General features: G+C 51.3%; 1 protein-coding gene across 2 annotated transcripts in view; it reads right to left on the bottom strand.

The window, feature by feature from the left end:
• Positions 1–17,066, bottom strand: part of MINDY3 (MINDY lysine 48 deubiquitinase 3) — a 52,721-nt gene that overhangs the window by 9,432 nt on the left and 26,223 nt on the right. For both annotated transcript variants that reach the window (XM_064162300.1, XM_064162301.1), the window contains exons 5-12: positions 16,914–16,965; positions 13,727–13,841; positions 13,240–13,313; positions 12,738–12,817; positions 8,516–8,586; positions 7,349–7,429; positions 1,771–1,843; positions 445–517 (exon numbers count right to left, since the gene is read on the bottom strand). In XM_064162300.1, coding sequence (XP_064018370.1) covers positions 445–517; positions 1,771–1,843; positions 7,349–7,429; positions 8,516–8,586; positions 12,738–12,817; positions 13,240–13,313; positions 13,727–13,841; positions 16,914–16,965 — 619 coding nt within the window. The remainder of the gene's footprint in view (positions 1–444; positions 518–1,770; positions 1,844–7,348; positions 7,430–8,515; positions 8,587–12,737; positions 12,818–13,239; positions 13,314–13,726; positions 13,842–16,913; positions 16,966–17,066) is intronic.

Raw genomic sequence — 17,066 nt, 5'->3', positions numbered from 1 at the left:
AAACAAGAGGAGGAATTTTTGCCCTGTGAAGGTGACAGAGCCCTGGAGCAGGCTGCCCAGGGGGGCTGTGGAGTCTCCCTCTCTGGAGATATTCCAAACCCACCTGGATGTGTTCCTGTGTGACCTGCCCTGGGTGGTGCTGCTCTGACAGGGGGTTGGACTGGATGAGCTCTGGAGGTGCCTTCCAACCCCTGACATTCCATGATGAACTCCACCACATGTTTACCTTCTTCTGGAGGTGTCTGAGGGGGTTGGCTTCTACAGGTCACCACCCAAGCCAGAGCAATTTTCAGCTGAATACTATCATCCTTTGACTCCAAAGCCAACATGAACACCACCAGACCACATTCTGCACCCGGGATGCAAGCAGGGGGGAAAACAATCAATCAATCAATCACATAATCCCCACCCCCCAGGTGATAATTAACATTGGATTATACTTACTATTCAGGATCTGAAACAAGGTCCAGAGCCTTCATTACATCTTCTAGCAGAGTGTCAGGTATAAAACCATTATCTGAAGGAGGAGTGAAGTTTCTGGTTAGGAAAGAAGGCTAAATGCTTGCCAGAGGTAGAAATGTGATTCCAGAGTACAAATGCTACCAACCTTTAGCTCTCAAATCTGCAGTCAGAGGATAGGGTGCTGGGAGGATCAGAGTTTTCATGCACTTCTCTCTCACAGTGAAAGGGGATGAGGAGTGCAAGACAGAGATACTACAATGCTTTACTCAACTTCCCTCACTACAGAGTTCTCAGAACACTTCTTCATGTCACTACTGCACTGAAAATTCCTTAAGTGCCAAATATTTCACTCCTCTCTTACTGGTCCAGGATGGAAGGGACCTCCAAAGGGCATTCAAAAAAATCCACTGCAGTCTGAGCAGCACAATGCCCTGTAGCATGGAACTTGAGATGGGTTTGAAGTGCAGGATTTGGGAAAGAACAAGCCTATGGAGCAGTAGAGGTTGGGGACTGAGCTGCTGGAGAGCGGTGAAGGGGAAAAGAACCTGGGAGTCCTGGTGGATGGAAGGATGCCCACGAGCCAGCAGTGTGCTCTGGTGGCCAACAAGGCCAAGGGCATCCTGGGGTGCATTAGAAGGGCTGTGGTGAATAAGAGAGGTTCTCCTGCCCCTCTACTGTGCCTTGCTGAGGCCACATCTGGAATATTGTGTCCAGTTCTGGGCCCCTCAGTTCAATGAAGACCTCAGGGAACTGCTTGAGAGAGCCCAGCACAGAGACACAGAAATGATGGAGGGAGTGGAACATCTTCATTATGAGAAGAGCCTCAGGGGGCTGGGGCTTGGAGAGGAGGAGCCTGAGGGCTGCTCTCACTACTGTTTATAAAGATGCAAAGGTGAGTGCCAGGAGGCTGGAGCCAGCTCTGCTGGGGGATGCCCAGTGCCAGGACAAGGGGCACTGGAGGAGGCTGAGGAGGAATTTTTTCCCTGTGAGGGTGACAGAGCCTGGCTCAGGCTGCCCAGGGGGGCTGTGGAGTCTCCCTCTCTGGAGATATTCCAAACCCACCTGGATGTGTTCCTGTGTGACCTGCCCTGGGTGGTGCTGCTCTGGCAGGGGGTTGGACTGGATGAGCTCTGGAGGTCCCCTCCAACCCCTCACACTCTGCAATAAACCCCACCACACGTTTACCTTCTTCTGGAGGTGTCTGAGGGGGTTGGCTTCCAGGTATCACTACCCAAGCCAGAGATATTTTCACCTGAATCACATTTCAGTGTAACAACCTCTGGCTTCAGTCAGAAGCAGAGCCCTTACCCTCAGGGTCATAGGTCTGGAAAACCCTCCTGGCTTGTTCTGAAGGTGCTTCGGGAGCAACCAGGGCCATGTCCTTAGGGGAAACAAAACAAGAAGACAACTTTCAGAATCTCCTGAATCCAGGCAGAGGTCACTAAGAAAATAATTAGCCATGGTGCACAGGGTTGGACCTCAACTGAATGGAAACTTCAATGCAACAGAAGGAAAAGGAAGGAAACTTGGTTACAGGGATGTGAAACGATTGAGAAAGACATTAAAGGGTGTTTCACCTGCATCTTGGGGCACAAAAGGTACAAAGAAGAAGACTATAAAGTCTATAGGTGGAGATTCAGCTTTACAGCCTTCTTCTTTGTACCTGAAGACAGAGTTCTGAAGGCACAGCTCTTCCATAAAGAACTCAGGCCCTTCACTGGCTCAGGGCATGTGGACACAGTGAAGCCTCTCAGTCGACATACTCCTTACATGGGATTCACTGAACTGCTGCAGAGCCCAGCCCAGAGCCCCCAAGCTGCTGCAGGCAGTGGACAGGAGAGAAAACTTCACTGTGAGGGTGCTGGAGCCTGGAGCAGGCTGCCCAGAGAGGTTGTGGAGTCTCCTTCTCTGGGGCCCTTCCAAGCCCACTTGGCTGTGTTCTTGTGTGCCCTGCCCTGGGTGATGCTGCTGTGGCAGGAGGCTTGGGCTGGATGCTCTCTGGAGGTCCCTTCCAACCCCTGACATTTTGTGGTTCTGTGAATGTGTGACCCTGGGGAACAGTGAGCATCTCCCCTATGGAGACAGGCTGAGAGCCCTGGGGCTGTTCAGTCTGGAGAGGAGAAGGCTGAGAGGGGACCTGGTCAGTGTCTATCAGTATCTGTGGGGTGGGGGTCAGTGGTTGGGGCTGATCTCTTTTCAGTGATGTGCAGGAATCAGTCAAGGTGCAATGGGTACAAACTGGAACATACAAAGTTCCACCTCAACATGAAGAGAAAGTTGTTTGGTGTGAGGGTGCTGGAGCCTGGAGCAGGCTGCCCAGAGAGCTTCTGGAGTCTTCTCTGGAGCTTTTCCAAGCCCACCTGGCTGTGTTCCTGTGTGCCCTGCCCTGGGTGATGTTGCTCTGGCAGGGATTGGACTGGATGAGCTCTGGAGGTCCCTTCCAACCCCTACCTTTCTGTGATTCCAAGAAAGCTTCATCCTGAGGACTTTGTAAGCAGTGAGTTCAGGGCTTTTAACTGGCATTTGGCTGTGTCACATTCTGCAGTACCTGCACAGCTCTCCAGGGTGGTGTCAGTGATTTGTCCTGGAGCTTCAGCCACGACTCTGAACAAACACCAAGCAGGTGTCCTGCTGGTGCTTGTGCTTGCAGCTCCGGCCTGCAGCTGTCATGGGCACACTGGTGGTGTATCCCACAATGAGCTCTGGAGGTCCCTTCCAACCCCTAACACTGTGATTCTGTTCTATGCTACTGCTGCTCTAAGCCAGCCACTTCAGGTAGAAACTCAGAAGAGCCTTGGGGAGATGAGCAAGGGAACTGCACCCCTCATCTTCTGACTCTTCACCAAGACTGGTGCCAGGAAAACCAGTTCAAAATGGGAGCTGTTAATGCTGCTGGCATCCTTCAGCTTAGCATGGGATTAGTTTCCAGTACCCAGGAAGCCTTGGAAGCTCAGCTAGCCCATGTGTTTGCCTAACAAACCCAGACCTCAGCTGTCCAAGTTGACATTTTGTGCCAAAACATATCCCCTGCTCCAGCCTTATGAATTCTATTTTGATGTATCCCCACAGAGGAAAAGCTCCCTACAAGGGAATTCCATCCACAGTTATTTGTAGCAATTATTCCCAGTCCTAAGCACATGTCCCAAGTGATATTTGACTGCCTGGCTCCTGTGAGGCACAGACCACTCACTGCATGTCACTGTGAAGGTTCCCCTCAGCAGTTCTTATAAGACCTAATGTTTACCCCCAGAGGCAAAACAATCTCTTTTGCAAGTTTTCATCAAGACATTGAAAAGAAGCTGGGGAAACAACAGGGAGAAAACAAATTCCTGAAGAGCAGAACATAAATGGCTAAGTTGGACTGACATTTTGGCTAGGGATTGTTAGAGACCTGTTGTCCTTGAAAGCCAGAGCCTGTCTCCAGAGGGACTGCTTCTAGGGGCTGAGGCATGGCAGAATCACAGGCTGCAGCACTGCCTTTCTTCTTAAAGGTTTGCAGGCAGTGTGAGCTGGCAGCACAGAAGGCCAGGGGCAGTCTGGGCTGCATCCAAAGCAGTGCAGCCAGAGATGGAGAGAGAGGATCCTGCCCCACTGCTCTGCCCTGCTGAGACCTCACCTGCACTGCTGGGTCCAGCTCTGGAGTCCTCAGCACAGGAAGGACATGGACCTGGTGGAGAGGGTCCAGAGGAGGCCATGAAAATGACTGTGGAGTTGGAGCAGCTCTGCCATGGGGACAGGCTGAGGGAGCTGGGGGTGTGCAGCCTGCAGGAGAGAAGGCTCCAGGCACACCTAAGAGCAACCTGCCAGGACCTGAAGGGTCTACAGGGAGGCTGCAGAGAGACTGTTTGCAAAGGGCTGCAGGGACAGGACGAGGGCAATGGCTGCAAAGCAGAGCAGAGCAGATGGAGATTGGCTGTGAGGAACAAGTTCTGCAGTAGGAGGCTGCTGGAACCCTGCAACAGGTTGCCCAGGGAGGGGGTCGAGGCCTCATGGCTGGTGCTATTGCAGGTGAGGCTGGGCAGGGCTGGAGCAAGCTGCTCTAGTGGAGGATGTCCCTGCTGAGTGCAGAGGAGTTGGGCTGGATGAGCTGTGGAGGTCCCTTCCAGCCCAGTCCATGCTGTGACACTGTGATTCCTTTCACTAACACAAACATTGCCCAACCCAGCTCCCAGCACCTCAGGTGCCTTTCTTTCCTTCCCTGAGCACAGGCAGATACTGAACTTTGGTTTTAAGTAGAATCAGAGAATTGATTCTGTTGGAAGAGACCTCTGAGATCACTGAGTCCAACCTTCACCCTAAGACCACCACAGCCATTAAACCATGCCCCCAGGTGCCATGGCCACACTGCTTCCAAGTGTCTCCCTTACCCAGGTGTGACAGCCTTTGCCTCCCCTGTACCACACAGTTACTTTTTAAGCACATATCTAAAAGCATTTGCATAGGAAGATTCCCTAAGCAGCAACTGGCACTGCCCTGCTGCAGTGCAAATAGAGATGAGACACACCTGAATGCATTTCATCCCCTGTTTCAGGTAAGGCAGCCATCCGTGGGGGGAAACACACTTAGGCACTGCAGTGGGGTGAGTCTGTGCTCAGAAACAAATGGAAGTATCACTCAAATAGCTAATCAGATATGCCACAGAACCACAGCATGGGCTGGGCTGGAAGGGGCCTCTGGAGATCATGGAGTCCAATCCCCCTGCCAAGGCAGAGTCAGCTAAAGAAGGTCACACAGGAGCACATTCAGGTGGGTTTTGAATGTCTCTGGAGATGGAGACCCCACTGCCTTTTTGGGCAGGCTGCTCCAGGGCTCCAGCACTCTGAATCAAAGAAATTCCTCTTCAGAAGTTCTACTTTCAGGTTAAGATGTGAATGAATGAATTGAAAGTCTGAAAGGAGAAGGAGAAACAAACAGCTGAGGAGTAGGGAGTGGGGCAGGGACTGCCTATGGTAAAGAAGCTTTCAAATCATCCTAACAGAAGTGAAGCACATTTGTAGAATCATAGAAAGGTTCAGGTTGGAAGGGACCTCAAAGCTCGTCCAGTTCCAACTGCCTCCCACTAGAACAAGTCTCCCAACCTGGCCTTCAACACCTCCAGGGAGGTTGTGGAGCACAAAATCACAGCATGTGATGGAAGAGCAAAGACTGCATTCTGTGACTGCTCCACAACCTCCCTGGAGCTGTTGAAGGCCAGGCTGGGAGAGGCCCTGAGGGACTTGTTCTAGTAGGAGGTGGCCTAGGTTCTGGGCTTCTTAAAAAACTCTGCAGGGAAATGAGTGGATGAAAAGAGGCTGGACAAGGAACTTAGTGCCAGGGTTCAGCTGATTAGAAGGTGTCCATGATAAGTTGGACCCAATGGCCTTGGAGGTTTTTCCCAACCTAGTTAATGCTGTCATTTGGTGAAAATGTCTCCTTTAAAATTCCTTGTCTGGAATGACTGCATGAAGGTCACAGAAATCCAAATGGCTTTGGCTGGAAAGGACTTAAAGATGACCTAGTTCCAATCCCCAAGGAACAGGCAGGGACACCTCCTGCCAGCCTACAGCTAATCTTTAAAAGGCAGATAAAAGTTTCCTTCTGAGCCAGCTGGAATGCAAACTCAGCAAATGGAAAGTAAGCAAAGCAGGAGCTTGGAAAGCAAGCAGGGAGCTGGAATGTTGCAGATAGATGACTACCAGAGGCACTTTTCTCACCCTGTCTGCAGATGGCACCAAGCTGGGTGGCTGTGCCCAGCTGCTACAGGGTATGGAAGCCTCACAAGGGGACCTGGACAGGTGAGAGCCATGGACCAAGGTTCACTGGGTGAAACTGAAGCAGGCCAAGGGCCAGGTCCTGCCCTTGGGTCACAACAACCCCATGGGGAGCTCCAGACCTGGGCATGTGTGGTTGGGAAGCTGCAGCTTGAAGAGGGCCGTGGGGGTGTTGGTTGGCAGTGAGTGAACATGAGGCAGCAGTGCCCAGGTGGCCAAGACAGCCACTGGCATCCTGGCTCAGAAGCAGGGTGGGCAGCAGGGCCAGGAGGGGATCATGCCCCTGTGCTCAGCACTGGGCAGGCCACAGCTCGAGTGCTGTGCTCAGCTCTGGGCCCCTGGCTGCAGGAAGGACACTGAGGGGCTGCAGCGTGTCCAGAGCAGGGTAGCCAGGCTGGAGAAGGGCCTGGAGCAGCTGGGGCTGAGCAGGGGCTGAGGGAGCTGGGGGGGTGCAGGCTGGAGCAGAGCAGCCTGAGGGCAGAGCTCATTGCTCTCTGCAGCTGCCTGCAGGGAGGGGGCAGTGAGCAGGGGGCAGCCTCTGCTGCTTGCTGCCAAGGGCCAGGAGCAGAGGAAATGGTTCCAAGCTGCCCAGGCAGGGCAGGCTCAGGCTGCACCTTAGGGAATCTTTCTGCCCTGGAAGGCTTCTCAAGCATTGGCAGTGTCTGCCCAGGGCAGTGCTGCAGTGCTGCACCCTGGAGGTGTTGCAGCAGCCTGTGGAGCTGTGCTTGGGGCCATGGCTTAGTGCTGAGGCTGCAGTGCTGGGGGGAGGCTTGGGCTGGGTGAGCCTGGAGGGCTCTGCCAAAAGGGTGGTTTGTGTTGTCCTGTGGTTTGGGAGCTGCACAGGACACAAAGTGCATTAGCAGACTCTCAGCTGTTTTTTTTTCCCTAGGTTCATCTCTGTTCAGACAGTTCAGTGAGGAATATTTGGAGCAAAGGGCAGAGTCCCCTCCCTTGCCCTGCTGCCCACACTGCTCTTGATCTCTCAAAGCTAACCAGATCGGATCCCTGAAGAATTATTTTACACCAATTATGAGACCTCAAAGTGTGCCCTCTGCTCACTGGGACAAAGCAAACCTTCTGAGAGTGTGTGAGGCCTGGATCTGCCTCAGGTCCCCACGGAACCACAGCTAACATACCTTGGCAAAAAAGACTGTGAGGTGTGTTTCACTGCCAAGGATCCAAATGGGGAATTTTGGAGATTTCAGATAGGAGCCAACCTGAAAAGGAACAACAACATCAGAAACACAAAGCAAACCCAGAGAAGTCATCTAGCTGGTGATGGAAGTAATGACAGCTGGGTTTGGGGAGTCTCAGTTACTCTGCAAATGTGCCTAAAATGCTCAATACAGTGATGGAAGAAACATTCTGATTTGATCATGGACTGCTGTTTGATAGGGAAACAGGAGAGGTTGTGCTCATTAACTGAACAAAGCCATTAGTGAGCTGGTGCTAGCCACGGCCCTTACTTCAGCCCTGCAGCCCTGCTTCCAATACTGCCTGCCACTGACCACTCCTCTGCCTACCTGGAGCTGTCTGGAGGGGACTGGACGCTTAGGAAGGCAGAAGCCACTCGAGCTGTTAGCTGGTTTCTGATGAGTCGATTCAGAACCGACATTTACTTCACAAAGGAAGGGACAGGCACAGTCAGCTCACCAATCTGCCGTGAACTACACAATGCCCTTTCACCCCGAGCTAAGCTAAAGGAATTCAGTAGAGATCAAAAGCAAGCAAAGAACAGCCAAAGAAAACGCCTGGTGCCATTAAGAGCAGTGTTTCACCAGCAGCACTCCTGCAGCACAGCACTGCCCAAATAAGCTTAGACCAAGAAATCCTCTGTCAGAACAGGAAGAAACAACCCTGCCCAGGCTGCACTTCAGGTGCTGCAGACGAAGGCACTTCAGCTCTGGAGCATTCCACAGCCACAATGCATCTACTGAGCAGCACTCGCAGCAGCTCTGCCCCTGGCTGCTGATTTCAGATGGAACAGAAGAATAAAACTGCAACATTCCTCACGTGGGGACCTCACAGCCACCCCCACAACTTGCATGAAGCACTACTTGAGTAACCCCCAGCTCCTGACTTGCTTTACTCACTCGGGGCACACGGGTTCTGGTCAAATAGCACCAAACAACATCACTCAGGAAGATGAATCTAAGGCTTTGATGGTGTGGAATTAGTGTCACTTGGCATCTGAACACACTTTGGAAGCTCCTCACTATCTCCAGCTGCACACAGTCCTGTCAGAGAAGCCCACAGTACCTTCATGAAAGGATGTTAAATGGCTCAGAAAACATTTTCTTTACCTTACAGTATCTCAGAGACTCCATCAGTGTCAAAAAGCCCACTGTTGCCTGCTTGTGGATGCCAAGGAGCTCTGTTCAAAACAAGACACAGCATTTAGTCCAGGGAAATCTAAGTCATTCGACTTGCCTTCAAACTTGGACAAGAGCCAAGGGGTCTGACACTCAGGCAGTTTTAGCAGCAATGGCAAATTGGCAGAGTGGAGTGAAATAAAATGCTTATGTTTTAGCAACTCCTCTGTTTCTGAAATGCAAGTACCAAGGGCAAGGTCTGAGATGTTCACTGCTGCTAGCCTGGTTGCACAGAATCCTAGGATGGTGTGGGTTAGAAGGCACCTTGAGGATCACCCAGGTCCTGCCCCAGGCAAGGACACCTCCTACCAGCCCAGATTCCATGTTCTCAGCAACAACCTCCAATGCAGACAACTAATCATTAACATCTGCCAGAAAGATGCTTTGAAAGGCCTACAGGGGAATGAATGGTAGGGATTTAGAGAAACAGCTGCTGAGCTGCAGAGCAGATCAGCCCAGGGTAAGGAAAGATGCAGCAACAACCACAGACCCACAGAGCACATCCAGCTGGCAGAGCCCTCCAGGCTCACCCAGCCCAAGCCTCCCCCCAGCACTGCAGCCTCAGCACTAAGCCATGGCCCCAAGCACAGCTCCACAGGCTGCTGCAACACCTCCAGGGTGCAGCACTGCAGCACTGCCCTGGGCAGATACTGCCAATGCTTGAGAAGCCTTCCAGGGCAGAAAGATTCCCTAAGGTGCAGCCTGAGCCTGCCCTGCCTGGGCAGCTTGGAACCATTTCCTCTGCTCCTGGCCCTTGGCAGCAAGCAGCAGAGGCTGCCCCCTGCTCACTGCCCCCTCCCTGCAGGCAGCTGCAGAGAGCAATGAGCTCTGCCCTCAGGCTGCTCTGCTCCAGCCTGCACCCCCCCAGCTCCCTCAGCCCCTGCTCAGCCCCAGCTGCTCCAGGCCCTTCTCCAGCCTGGCTACCCTGCTCTGGACACGCTGCAGCCCCTCAGTGTCCTTCCTGCAGCCAGGGGCCCAGAGCTGAGCACAGCACTCGAGCTGTGGCCTGCCCAGTGCTGAGCACAGGGGCATGATCCCCTCCTGGCCCTGCTGCCCACCCTGCTTCTGAGCCAGGCCAAGATGCCAGTGGCTGTCTTGGCCACCTGGGCACTGCTGCCTCATGTTCACTCACTGCCAACCAACACTCTCAGGTCTCTCTCCAAGCTGCAGCTTCCCAACCACACACGCCCAGGTCTGGCAGGACCTGGCCCTTGGCCTTGTTCAGCTTCACCCAATGAGCCTTGGTCCATGGCTCTCACCTGTCCAGGTCCCCCTGTGAGGCTTCCCTACCCTGTAGCAGCTGGGCACAGCCACCCAGCTTGATGCCATCTGCACAGCTACTGAGGCTGCCTCAGTGCCCCCAGCCAGGTCACAGATAAAGACATGAAAGAGGACAGAGCATAACTTAATAATTCTGACTGAGCACAACCTACCAATTCAGACTGACAAATCATGATGTAAAAAATCCCAAAGAGAAAGTTAAAAATGCCCTAGAGAAGCCATGGATCAAAGCAGGAAAACTGCTTCCCACAGACTGCTGTTAGAAAGGAGGTTACTAACTCACAACCTTGTAGAGGAGTAGGAATGAAGGCGAGGACTGAGTGAGAACACATGACATGATACAAATGATGCAGAAGGCAAATGATACAAATACAAGGCAATTATTCAAAGCCACCTTTGCTTCAGCTCACAAAGAGCTAGAGGATGTGGCCCACTCAGGAAGGTTAACAAGAAGACAATGGTGTGAGCTACAGAAGAAAAAGGAACAGACTGGCAAACCCCTGTAAATAAGAGAGATGTTCTTAAGCCTGCAGCTGCTAACGAAGTCATTACCTTACACTTAAGTAGCTGAAAAATAAGTCCCTGATCCATTAATGACTCCCTCTAGTGTGAGAGAAAATGGAAGCCTCAGGAGATCAGGAAACAGACACCAGGCAACTGCCAAACCAAAACAACAAGGAAAGCCTAGAGGAAAAATCCAGGGGAAAGGATGATTCGACCTTCTAAAAGGTCTGGAAAGAAAGTAATCAATTTGCATGGGCAAAAAAGGGGGCAGAAAAAAGGGAAAGACAAAAAAGGGATTAAAAAAAGTCAGATAAGATAGCACAAAAAGGCACAAAAGGCAGAAAAAGAGGAAAAAAGGGAGGTAAAAAAAGGGCAATCAACTGGCAGGCAGCACTGGCTGACCCAGGGCAGACTCAAATAACCCAACCTCCACAGCCTGAGAAGCAGGCTACAGCCAGGGCTGGAAGAGTTGGACTCAACATGCAAATGACACTCTGGCAGTGCTGGAGCTGCAGCAGTCAGCTTGGAGCACAAGCAGGGAGAAGCCCAAAGGCTGTGGAAGGAGATCACATTGCTGGTCACTGTCAAACCACTCTGCTGAGACCTCACCTCCAATACCACATCCAGTTCTGGTGTCCCCACTGCAGGAAGGACACAGATCTGCTGGAACAAGTCCAGAGGTGATCCAGGGGTTGGAGCACCTCTGCTTGAGGGCAGGCTGAGGGAGCTGGGGTGTTCAGCCTGGAGAAGACTCCAGGGAGACCTTAGAGCTGCCTTGCAGTAGCTGAAGGGATCCTGCAGGAAGGCTGCAGAGGGACTTTTTACAAGAGTGTCTTCTAAAAGGACAAAGGGAAATGGGTTCAAACTGAGGCAGAATAGGTTTAGACTGGATCCTGGGAAGAAATTCTTCACTAGGAGGGTGGCAGCATTCTGGAATGGATTGTCCAGAGAGGTTGTGGGTGCCCCCTGCCTGGAGATGTTCAAGGCCAGGCTGAACAAGGCCTTGAGCAACCTGGGCTAGTGGAAGGTGTCCCTGCCCACCGCAGGGAGTTTGGCACAGGTTGGAATGGTTAAGGTCCCTTTCCAACCCAAACCATTCTGTGGTTCCCTGTAAGATGAAACATAAAGAAACCACAGGAGCTCCCTAAGCTTCCTGATGGCTCTGCACTGGACTCGCTCCATAATCTCACAGAATCACACAATGGTTTAGGCTGGGAGCTCAAAGCTCATCCAGTTCCTCCCTGGGCAACCCCTGCCAGTGTCTCACCACCCTCACTGCAAACAGCTTCTTCCTAACAGCCAGCTTCCATCTCCCCTCTGACAGTCCAAACCCATTCCTCCTCATCCTCTCACAACAAGACCTTGTTCTCCCCAGCCCTCCTGGAGCCCCCTTCAGATCCTGCAAGACCACTCCAAGGTCTCCTCCAAGCCTTCTCTTCTCCAGCTGCAGAGCCCAAACTCTCTCATCCTGTCCTCAGAGCAGAGCTGCTACAGCCTCTTAGCATCTTGGTGGCCTCCTCTGGACTGCCTCCAACAGTTCCATGTCCTGTTTGTGCTGGGGGCTCCAGAACTGCCAATGTCTTTCCTGTGCCCCAGACTGGACACAGCAGTGCAGAGGTGGTTCCACAAGCAGCACACAGGACAGAACCATCACTTCCCCTGCTGGTTAGCCTGCTCCTGAGGCAGACCAGGCTGCAGCTGGCCTTCTCTGGCAGCGGGCTCGCTGACAGCCCATGTGCAACTCACTGGCCATAAGGACCTTCAGTCCTTTTCTCTAGAGCTGCTTCCTAGCCAGCCAGTAATTATCCCATCCCAGACGCAGGACTTTGGTGAATCCCATTAGGCTCCTTTTGCCTAGCCTGATGTGGCTGCTGTGAACAGCAGTCCCTAACCTGCAGAATGCATTCCTGCCTATTAGGTTATCAGGCTCCCTGGACTTGGAAGCTGCAGGTGACATTCCTACATGAACTGCTCTCAGAGACTCTGAAAGTGTGGTTCACTTCCTTCTGAGGTCTGCTTGAATCAAGGGACAGTAAACAAGGAGAACATCAGACCAGAAACAGCATATTCCAGAGGTATAGCTTAGCACAGAGTCACAGGATTATGGAATCATGGAATGGTCCAGGCTGGAAGTGACCTCTAGAGGCCATCCAGTCCAGCCCCCCTGCAGACAGCAGGGACATTCCCACTGGAGCAGGTCACCCAGGGCCTCATCAAGCCTCACCTTGAATGTCCCAAGGAAGGGGGCTCAACCACCTCCCTGGGCAACTTGTTCCAGTGCACCACCACCCTCATAGTAAAGACCTTGTTCCTAAGCATCTCATAGTATGCACAAGTGATGAACAAACAGAAACTAAGAGCAACTCACTCATTCCTGAACATTCTCTGTCTCCATCCCAGACGTTAGAAACAGCATGGCCTGTCAGCAGCAGGTTGATCAAGCTTTGGCTGTAGAAGAGATAGAACCAGGCTGTTACAAGGGACATAAGCACTCTGCAGAGCTAAACTGTGTCTCTAAGCGCTGCCAAAGCTGCTGCATTGCTGAGACAACTAAGCAGGCACTCTCTAACTGCATTCCTTCCATGAAGCTGTCATTCAGTGCTGCTAAGACAGACTCCACTCTTTCAACAACAACCTGGTACACAAACACAGCCCTGCATTCAAGAACTGTTCCTCCAAAAGTCAGCAGTGACATCAGCCACTGCCTGCCAGCTCGGGCACCAAAGAGAGCGAGCAGTGAAGTGTCAGATGTTCAGGTCAGGTCAGAACTGAATCCTTCTCACAGTTAAGAGAAGGAGCAGCTACAGAACCACCAAAAAATGAGCCCACTGAGCGGCTGTCAGGGGGAGCAAGTCTACTTTGCAGCTTACCTGCCATGACCATAAACAGGATCTATCAATGGCTCAGTTGCATCTTCAATCTCATTCTTAATGTTTTCAATACCCTAGAGAAGAATGACAAAATGGTTTTGCTCTCTGAGGGACGAGCTGCCACCTTTCCAACAACAGCAGGCCCTAGCAAGACACTAGAGGCTGATCTTAGGCCAGCTGATAACAAAACTTTCCACTTCTTGCCCTTGATATGTTAGGTGTATACAAGGAAGGATGGTTCCAAACTGCAGTTCTCCCAGATTAGGACAATAAACCCCTGAGACCAAACCTCTAAACCTCCCACAGCTTTTGAAGTTTTTCTGCTGGCCATGGACCTGGCGCCGAGGGAAGCCACCAGCAGCCTCCACTTACCTCAGCTGGGCTCAGTGCAGTGTTCTCCTCTTACAGAGAAAGGGTCACAGGACCAAGCTGTCTCTTAGCAAAGAAACAAGCCACAGCACACACCACCACCAGGGCACCCACAAACCTTTGTCAGTATTACAGAATAGAGAAAGAGCAACACTCCAAATCGGTTTGTCCACACTGAGTACTGATCCCAGACCGCATCCTTCAGCTCAGGGAAGCTTTTGAACGCTCGCTTGCTGGAGAGGAGAGAGCCCAACAGAAGAGAGAATGCTTTTAGGGGAAGCATTAGAATAGAGTCACAAGCACAAACAACAACTGGTAACACCCAACAGGAAAGTGGTCAACTGAAAGCAGAGTAAATCTGGTGTCATATAGGGAGTGACAGAGCAGCTGGCCTGGAGTTACTCTAACTGACCCAAAGCTGTCAGTGTTTGCCCATGAGAAGAAGAGAAATAATTCTGGAGCAATGTGCAAAGAGGGACATGGCTTTTGTGTGCAAACACTGATATGGGACCAGGGAGAGAGACCATGGAGTGGAGGGACCTAGTTACATCCTTAACTGTGTGAGCACTGATCTGAGCATCATCAAACAGATAAACACAAAGGAGGTGGCGTAGCTTGATAGGGTCTTGAAACACTCTCGTGGTGAAGAAGAATACTGTGTTCAAAGATGAAAACATTGGAGACCCCAGCCAAGAACGTGACCCACAGCTGATGCCAGGTGGATGAAAGGTAGAGATGTCAGCCTGAGAAAGACATCAGCCTTCCTCTCAAAGACCCCAAAAGGTGACCACCAGGTGGCAATGAGCATGTGCAAAGAGGTGGGACAGGATGGAGATGAGTTCCAGGAACTGACTGTAATAACTCCACCTATTCCCAGATCTAACTGCACTAAGCCTACCCCTGTGCTGAACAGGTATGGACTTGTAGTAGGAGCACTTCACCTGAGCAAGCTGAAGCGGTGCAAGGGCTCTGGAGGATGAGCTCCCCTTGTCAGCTGATGAAACAACTCTCTCCTGATAACACTCTGCCTGTTGTGAGGTCTCATTCTCTGTAAGTCAACACCAACCACAGCCTTACATGGACTTGTGAAAGAGCCAAGAGGCTTGGAGCAGTAATTCTACACGACAGGCTGAGAAGGGACTGGATGTGAGCACAGCCAGCTGTTCTGGCAGCCACAGCTCATGGCCTGTGGAGAGCAAGCCCCTTGCACTTCAGCAGCTAGGCTGTCCCTCAGGCTGCCCAAGCACTCACCACATTCCACAGCCACTTGCATCTGGTGAGCTCTGGGCAAAGCAAAAGCTCAAACCCACGAGGGGTACATGGACATCTCACAGACTGCCTGGCTGTAAGCTGGGGCTGCTGCCTGCCTGGCTGCTGAGGGGCAGCAGGTGATCATATGTGACAAAAGGGAGAGTAAGAGCAGAGGGAAAGAAGAGATCCACCAGGATTCCACTGAAGCAATACACTTCTCACTTCTTGGGATATGTAGAGCCAAAGACTGCTTTCCAGAACAGACACCCAGCCGGAATGCCTTGGTGACAGCTGAGCTCTCTGATCACCCTACACACACTCTGCTCTAGTCTTTCCCTTTGGATTGCTTGCAGGCTCCAAGTCTTCACAAAGCAACACAACAAACCCAACCCAAACACCTGCAAAATCCCACCTGCAGATGTGGACTCCTCTGCAGATCTACCCATGCATGGGCCTTCCTCTGGAGGTCCACCCACAGATGGGGCTTCCTCTGGAGATGCACCCACAGATGGGGCTTCCTCTGGAGATGCACCCACAGATGGGGCTTCCTCTGGAGGTCCACCCACAGATGGGGCTTCCTCTGGCTAACACCTGAGAACATTAAACTGCTTTTGATGGTGGCTACAGAGCACAGAAGGTGTGCAAAGCCAAGCCAGCTCTCAAATCTTCCACTCAGCTTGTTCTAAAGCCATGTGCCAGAGTGCTCATGTCCAGCAAGAAAGACGGAAAGCCTGTCCTGGGTACCACCAGTGCCAAGATTGATGGGGTGAAGGTGAGGGAGGGCAGGAAAAGGCACCAAAAGTTGTCTTTCTGCTGTGACAAGGGGCTTGAAGAACAAATTCTGGCAGTTACACAGGAACCAGTTTTGTGTCAGTTCTAGTCAGCAAAATTGTCCTTCTCGAGCACTTCCTTGCTCCTTATTTACTCTTTGGGGAATTTCTTTGTGCTCTTTACATTCCAGCTGTGACAACAAAGGGCCTTTGCCTTCAGAAATGAGCTAACTACAACAGCAAGCCCCGGATTTGCATCCTACAAAGAGAGCAGTGCTGACAGCATGCCACAGGAGTCATTCTTGTCTAGGAAACCTCCTTAGAGGCATCTCCCACACTATTCCAATCAGCAACGATACCAGCTGACAGGCTGCAGTATACACATCAGCAGCATTCCAAACAGCAAGCTGTGAAGATTCTACAAATACTGAGGATCTTTAACTGATAAATATTGAGGATTAGCATCTTTAGTTCAGAAGCTCTAGAGGGAGGTGTCCCTGCCTATGGCGGGGGTTGGAACTGGATGAGGTTTGAGGTCTCTTCCAACCTAAACCATTCTAAACACTGAGGAGTAGCATCTTTGGTGCAGAAATACTGAGGATTAGCATCTTTGGCTCAGACACACTGAGGAGTAGCATCTTTGGTTCAGAAATACTGAGGACTAGCATCTTTGGTTCAGAAATACTGAGGATTAGCATCTTTGGTTCAGAAATACTGAGGGCTAGCATCTTTGGTTCAGAAATACTGAGGATTAGCATCTTTGGTTCAGAAATGCTGAGGATTAGCATATTTGGTTCAGAAACACTGAGGGCTAGCATCTTTGGTTCAGAAACACTGAGGATTAGCATCTTTGGCTCAGACACACTGAGGATTAGCATCTTTGGCTCAGAAATACTGAGGACTAGCATCTTTGGTTCAAAATATTGAGGACTAGCACCTTTGATTCAGAAATATTGAAGATTCTCATCTCTAATGTCTAGATGCTGAGGATTAGCACCTTGAATTTCAGAGTGCCTCTGAATTAGCTGTCTCCTGCAGCTGCAGTGCAGAGGTTCTTTGGCCAGTCTCACTCATTCCATTGCTCCAGTTTTATTTTCAAGGCTGACGCTCAAAATAAAGATTCATTTCCAAACAGCAAAATGCAAAAGGAAAACCAAATCCCCCAAAGCAACACCTGAAATCCACACTGCCCCTGATGTGTAACACACAGAAGCAGCTGAGGACTGGGAACATCAGTGCTAACTTCAAAAGGTTGTATTTGAAATGTGCCAACATATTACTTACTGAATTAACGCATGATACCGCTCAAAGCCAAGCTCTTCCACAGCCAAGGCAGCTATACACAAGAGACACTTTTCAGCACTACACATGGCAAAGAAATGACACAAGATACACACAGCAAGCCAGTAAACTTCCAAGCTTTAATCATACTGCACA

This window comes from Pogoniulus pusillus, chromosome 23, assembly GCF_015220805.1.
Source record: "Pogoniulus pusillus isolate bPogPus1 chromosome 23, bPogPus1.pri, whole genome shotgun sequence".
NCBI classification, from domain to species: Eukaryota; Metazoa; Chordata; class Aves; order Piciformes; family Lybiidae; genus Pogoniulus; species Pogoniulus pusillus.
Note: the sequence above shows the minus strand (reverse complement) of the source record. Positions and strands in the feature narration are given on the sequence as shown.